Here is a 7,221-nt window from a genome sequence, read left to right on the forward strand (position 1 = left end):
GATGGCCTGAAGGGAACCCAGTAAACAGGCTTCCTGATAGCCTGACCCCACACCAACGATTAATAAAAAAGTTTCCTAAATTTAAAATGCACAAATGATAACTTTCCAAGACTCAAAGAATAAGCAAAGTCCCATAATAGACTTAGACACAAGTGTTTTTAAGACACACAGATGAATGAAATCAAGATCTTTGGTCTCACTTAATTGAACTGAGTACGTAATAGGTCAAGTTTTTGCACTGGGTGTCGGGGTATCCACTCATCTTCCTCTAGGAATGTGACAGGAACAACCTGGTCTCCCTTGGTCACCCAACCCCCACATGCTCCCAAAGGGACTTCATCCTCATTTACTACATTTGCCATAAGGGAAATGGAGTTGGCAAGAAAGGATCTCGCCTAGGAGAATGTCTCCCTTGTCCCAAATTCACAAGGATATTTTTACACACTATTAAACCACAAGAGCCATTTTATAAATGTCATCATCATAGTCTTTTAATATTTTACATAAAAAACTGTATACACAGCTTATAGAACTTTTATGTAAACATCATAAGCTCACCATTTTGTCATTTGTCAGTTTATTTAAAAAATAAAAAACAAGACAACAATTTAGTAGAAGTACCACTGGGAGGGAGGGGAGGGGAAGAAAGGATATACAGGGGCAGGTGTATTCTCTGTACAGAGGTGCAGAGAAAATTTCACATAGCTTTAGAGAATGCCTTGTGAAAAAAAAAATAGGCCCCAATACTTGTTACTGCCCTTTATCAAAACTGTGTGCATGACCTACACAAATAAAATTACAAAACAGTGTTGCCACTTTCTTCAAGAAAACAAAGCAAAATTTAGTGGGTTTCTTTTCCCTCTCCTTGTTAGAAGTCATTTTTAAAAAACATCAGAAGTAGATGAGGTTACAGCGTACAAGTGTGGTCAGAATGCTACTGTCGTATGCAAATGACGAGTGCATTAAGTGTCAAACAATGAAACAATTGTGCAAAGAATTAAACAAATTTTAGCCTTTAAATAAATCAAATAATATCAGTTTCTTGGACTGAACAATTTTCACTTGTAGGACAGGCACAAAGTTCGCTTATGGCAAAAACAACCCCACAGCGCACCCTCCCTCCTCTCTCCGGTGGCTGGTGGAGGGTTCGCAGGGGGCTGGCCCGCAGGAGAGGCTGTGCTGAAGCTGTGTCCTCCCCAAGTCAGTTGCAAATGTCTTCCCCAGGGGTCGGAAAGATGGCCAAGTCCTGTTCATGCTTGGACGGGAGTCTGGCCCAGCCTGGGCCAGAGCGCTCACCCACCACCACCATTAAATAACACCATCTTAGCTCCGAAAATAAAATTATATCTATATTTATATAACATCCCCCCATCCTCCCCAGCCCTCCCCTCCCGCAGTACCCGGGGTCTATGTTACAGACAAGGGATATCAGGCTCCCGCTGGTGAAGGGCGAACATCTGATGGGGCGCGGCCACACTCCCGCGCCAATCTCGCCCCCGGGGATCAGAGACGGGGGTGGGGTGAAAATGGGGCGAGGGGAGTCGAACAGACACACAGCCACACACTCTGAGGCCCGGCTCTTCAGAAAAGCATGCTCAGGGGACCCTTGGCACTCAGTGGGGAGCCTAGGCCTGTGCAACACAGCTGGACGCACACAGACACTGGGAAGGGGCGCCGGGTGCCCACGCCAACTCCTGGCGCGAGCCAGAGGCGTCAGCAGACAGATGCCAGGCAGGCCGGTGGGGTCCTTGTGGGACACGGGTTTCCCCTTCTCCGGGCTCGTGGGGGACTGGTCCAGGAGGGGGAGCCGCGCCGGCAGGGGCAGGCGCGACGGGCGCGGCCCTCATAGCACCTTGCAGCAGTTGATGCAGCCGTTCTGGGAGCCGTAGCGCTTCTGCAGCGCGGCGCGCGTGGCCGTCTCGAAGACCTCGCGCACGCCTTCCTTGGTCTTGGCCGAGCACTCGAGGTAGTCGTAGGCTTGGATGCGCACGGCCATGGCGCGGCCGTCATCCGTGCGCACGGGTTCCTGCTTCATGCGGGCCAGCTCTGTGCGGACATGCTCGTCGCTGCGCAGGTCTTTTTTGTTGGCCACCAGGATGATGGGCACGTTGGGACAGAAGTGCTTCACCTCGGGGACCCACTTCTCGGGGATGTTCTCCAGCGAGTCCGGGCTGTCCACCGAGAAACACATGAGGATGACGTCGGTGTCCGGGTAGGAGAGCGGCCGCAGGCGGTCGTAGTCCTCCTGGCCCGCGGTGTCCCACAGCGCCAGCTCCACCTGCTTGCCGTCCACCTCGATGTCGGCCACATAGTTCTCGAAGACGGTGGGCACGTACACCTCCGGGAACTCGTCCTTACTGAACACGATCAGCAGGCACGTCTTGCCACACGCGCCGTCGCCCACCACCACCAGCTTCTTGCGGATGGCCGCCATGAGTGGGCCGGGCCCGGGCAGCAGGAGGGGGCCCGCGAACGCCTCGCTGCCCTCCCGCTCGCCGCTCACTGCTCACCTCGGGCTGCGCGCGGGGGGCGAGAAGATCGCTAGCTGCACCCGGGCCCCGCGGTGGCGCGTTCTTTCGCTGCACTTGGGCTGCCGCGGCGGGGGCGGTGGGGGCGCGGGGGCATAGGGCGCACCGTGCGTCTCGCCGCGCTGCTCCCGAGCGGTGGTCGCTCTGCTCACCCCAGGCCGGGGATCGGCGGCTTTGTGCGTAACGCGGGCTCGGGCGGCGGACTCGGGTGGTGGACTCGGCCTAGCTCCCTCCCGGGTCTCTCCTGGCCTCGCTAAGCATATAAGAAAACAACTCCAACCAGACTGCGGTGGCAGATGAGGGCTGCGGCCCTAGCGCCCGCTATTTAAAGAGTCCTGCCACTTTCTTAATATAGCCGTCCAATGGGAAACGAGCCGGCTGAGCTCATCGCTGCGGAGCTTGGCTCTGATTGGCCGCCCGCTGCAGCCTGAGGGCGGGGCAGGGCCAGCTTGATTGACGGCCCAGGCCGCCGGGCTGGGAGAGGCAGCGACCGGGGAGTCTGCGCCGCTGCTGGCGCTGCGGGGCTCTGGCGGTACCCGGGTCCCCTCCTTCGCCGCAGCGTCTGCGCGCGGGATCCCGGAGCTGGCTGTCTGGAGCCTACAGGGTCTGGGCGAGCGGCTTCGAGACAGGCGGCACTCAGTGGGGCGTTGGCGACTCCCATTCAGAATTGCCTCTCTTCCTGGCAAACTCCCGGCGGGTGGTCGGACCTGTGGGGGAGGGGCAGCTCTTTTAACGTGGTTTTGTTTTTAAATAAACAGACACACACACACACACACACACACACACACACACCCCACACACACACTTTTGTTTCCAAACAAGAGTGTTTTCTCTTTTCTTTTGGAGGCGGCCCCTCCTGTGGTCTGGGGCCCCACCCGGGTACTCGCCCTGGGCCAGCCTCGAGTTTGGACCCGAGAGGCGACCGGCTGGCTGCAAACTGGCTCTTCCAAGTCCCGCCGCCCCTACCCTTCCCAACCCCCAGCTTAGGTCTCTAGGTGAAGATTAAGGGAAGAGGTGCGGAGTGGCCCAAGGTTGACAATGGAAAGGGAAGGTCGAGGCTGGAACACTTGAAGGAAGTTACCGGACAGGAAGAAGCCCCTTCGGCCCCTTTTCACTATGAAGTCTGATCCCGGTTCTTAAAACAGAGAACTGTCTGATATAAATTGTACAATAGAATATACACTATTGTACAATAGAATGTACAATATTCCGGGTTCAATAGAATCCAACCACCCCAAGATCCCTGAGCAGACGAAAAGGCTTGAGGCTGGAGAAGAGGGGCGGGGTAAAGGGCTAGCAAATGGGGCACAGCGGGTTAGGGGGTGTCCCGTCTGTTGGGGCGCCAGATCCGTAGCCTCCTGATGCACACCAGGACTGAACTCATTTATCCTGTAGATCCTGCATGAAATGACAGTACCGGTGATCCGGAAAGACCCAAGTCAACCGATTTCTACGGATAAAAGAGGAAGAAGGGGGTAGGGGGAAAGGGGAGTCGGGGAGGGCTCCCGGGAAGGAGAAACAGCCTGAACACAAACAGGAAGGTGGGAAAGAGTAGGGCAAACTCTAGGAGCTGCGTATGCTGGGGTTCATGAGTGCTAAAGTATTAACTGCACGGGCTGGGCTCTGTCCATCCATTGCACGGGAAATGTATGCAAACTTTTTTCAGCAAAGGAGGGACCCACCACATGACCGGGAGGTGGTTGCCTCCTGTCTCCGTCTCTGTCTCGCTCTCTGTCAGTTGTTGGAGGGCCAGGGTTCTGTCTTATCTCCGCATCTTGAAGACCCAGCATAATGCCTGGCATTTACAAGAATCAGTAAATGACTGTGGAGAATTAACCCGAATGCTCAGAAACGCAGGTGGAATTTTCTGGGGGTTTCTTTCTTCAGTTCCACACTTCGCTTTAACAATTATCTAACCAGGCCGGGCACAGTACCTCACGCCTGTGATCCCTGGGCCTGGGAGGCCCAGGCTGGAGAATTGCATGAGCTCAGGAGTTCAAGACCAGCCTGGGCAACATGACAAAACCCCGTCCCTGTCCCTGAGAAAAATAAAATGGGATGGGGTGGGAAGGAGAGTGGCCTGAGCCTATAATCTCAGCTACTCGGGAGGCTGAGGTGGGAGGATTGCTTGAGCCCAGGAGGGCAAGGCTGCAGTGAGCTATGATCGCAACACCCCACTCCAGCCTGGGTGACAGAATGAGACCCTGGCTTAAAAGAAAAAAAAAAAAGTAAACATTAAAAAGAAAATCATCTAAGCAAACCCAGGCAGCCAGCTGTGACTGAACCCCGGTGTTTGCACATGTAATTCAGATGTTAAGAGCTAGGTCCCCATATGGCTCCACGGATGAAATCAGATCAAATAAGGCAGTAGTGCTGCTAAGCCTAGAGCCCTTCCTAGAGGGAACGTCTTATTTAGACGACTGGAAGTGCTGTGCTTCCCTCAGACTAGATTCGCATCACTACAACAACCGGCCAACCAGCTTTTTTTTTGTTTTGCGGGGTGGGGGGGTTGTTTTTGTTTTTCAGATCTAACGAACTGATCTGTCAGCAAGTAAATAGTTTTTCTGTTCATTGATTTAGGGATGCAATCTGGAAGCTTTTTTTTTCTTTTCCTATTAGAAAAATCTTATTTACACAAATTTTTGTTCTTTTAGTCAAAACCTTTTATAGCTGTATTGTTAACGCCGCTTTCCTTGGTCTTAATATAGCTTGGGAAACTTGGCTATGTCCTTAAACTTCAAATACTAAGAAATATGAAACAAAGCTTTGTACCATGTGTTTTTTTTTCTTTAAAAAACAAAGAATCCGGAAAACGGATTGAACTCATTCGTGTTCTGATTTCCAGGAATATTATATGAGGTGTTCCAAGCTCAAATCTCAGTATTGCAATAATTTCTAAAACTATGCAGTTGGTAAAAATGCCAAAGTAAACAAATAGAAAGATTTGTGTTCTGCAGTAACTTCTTTTCATGGTTTTTTTTTTGTTTTTGTTTTTTGGTCCAGGATACTTTGACAAGCTCTGCAGGGACTGGCTGCTTCCAAGACTGCCCCACACATAGGATAAACTTTTCCCAACTAGGTGATATGCCGGACAAGCCTCTCCCTGCCCCTTGCCCTTCATAATACACTTCCCTCAGACAGGGATAAAATTTGATTCTTCTATGAGAACAAGTCATTTTATTTTATTTTATTTTTTGAGGCAGAGTCCTACTCTGTCACCCAGGCTGGAGTGCAGTGGTATGATCTCGGCTCACTGTAACCTCGGCCTCCTGGGTTCAAGCAATTCTCCTGCCTCAGACCCCCGAGTAGCTGGGATTACAGGCGTGTGCCACCATGCCTGGCTAATTTTTGTATTTTTAGTAGACAGGATTTTCCCGTGTTGGCCAGGCTGGTCTCAAACTCCTGACTTCAAGTGATCCACCCACTTAGACCTCCCCAAGTGCTGGGATTACAGGCATGAGCCACCGCCACCAGCCAAGAACAAGTCATGTTAACAATTAACTTTATTAACATACTCATCTTATGACATAATATATCCACACCTATGAGATAGGGAAGTTGTATTTCAGACAAAAGGAGGATATTAATCTATCTCTAATCTTTAACCTAATTTATTTGGTTGTGTTTGTTTGCCAAGTGTCTCCTGTAAATCATTCTACACTCCTCAAAGACCAGAGCAGAGTTGGAATTTTCATTAGATTTTAGTGCCACCTTGTGGCAATCTTTATGGGGTCTTTTTCTAAAAAAAAAAAAAAAAAAAAAAAAGTAGAAAACCTTTAGTCAAAAAGTACGCATTTTATGGATATTTTTATTTTAAAATATTTCAGAGCATATAAAACTCTGAATAATGTTTTACAAGTAGATTCTTAGAAATTCTTCATATGTATTTATACACACATAACTTTTTCATATACACTTTACAAAAATATTAACGAAAATGCCATTCAGGGAAAAAAAAAAATTCCTTCCTAAATAGTAACTTCAACAAGAAATTAGAAGAGGAAGATAAAGTCTATGGATCTTCACTAACTTACAGACTAATGGACTTCATTTTTCCTTAATTATAATGTACAGAAATTTAAAACACCTGTAGCCACAAAAATCATTCCATTTTTGCCCCAGTTAAGAAAGCCATTGCTGGATACTCTGGTATAGTTATAAGTAATAATAATTCATGTACTAGGAACCAGCAATGCAATAGACATTCCTGACAGGCATTTAATTTAAAAATATTTCCTAATTTAGGAGTAGTATAATGTCTCTAGGAAAATTGTCAATCTTCCATCTCTATGCAATGAGCTTTAAAAATGGAAAAGTTGGCCGGGAGCGGTGGCTCATGCCTGTAATCCCAGCACTTTGGGAGGCCGAGGCGGGCAGATCTTGAGGTCAGGAGATCGAGACCATCCTGGCTAACGTGGTGAAACCCCGTCTCTACTAAAAATACAAAAAATTAGCCGGGCGTGGTGGCAGGCGCCTGTAGTCCCACCTACTCGGGAGGCTGAGGCAGGAGAATGGCATGAACCCTGGAGGCGGAGCTTGCAAGTGAGCTGAGATCACACCACTGCACTCCAGCCTGGGCAACAGAGCAAGACTCCGTCTCAAAAAAAAAAAAAAAAGGAAAAGTTACACTAGCTATATTATTTCACGTGGAAGAACTGAGGCAGTCCCATCTGGCCCATTTGGAGCCCATTCA

The 7,221-nt window shown here is 49.6% G+C and overlaps 1 protein-coding gene across 1 annotated transcript; it reads right to left on the minus strand.

The window, feature by feature from the left end:
* Nucleotides 1-464: 464 nt before the first annotated feature.
* Nucleotides 465-4,227, minus strand: RHOB (ras homolog family member B). Its single transcript, XM_054476207.2, has one exon. It carries the CDS (start codon nucleotides 2,432-2,434, stop codon nucleotides 1,844-1,846), a length of 591 nt encoding a protein of 196 aa, XP_054332182.1. The 5' UTR covers nucleotides 2,435-4,227; the 3' UTR covers nucleotides 465-1,843.
* Between the last annotated feature and the right edge of the window lie 2,994 nt (nucleotides 4,228-7,221).

Source organism: Pongo pygmaeus, chromosome 12 (assembly GCF_028885625.2).
Source record: "Pongo pygmaeus isolate AG05252 chromosome 12, NHGRI_mPonPyg2-v2.0_pri, whole genome shotgun sequence".
In the NCBI taxonomy this organism is placed as follows: Eukaryota; Metazoa; Chordata; class Mammalia; order Primates; family Hominidae; genus Pongo; species Pongo pygmaeus.

Excerpts from the sequence above, each read along its gene's own strand:
- RHOB (XM_054476207.2), bottom strand. The coding sequence starts at position 2,434 with ATGGCGGCCATCCGCAAGAAGCTGGTGGTGGTGGGCGACGGCGCGTGT.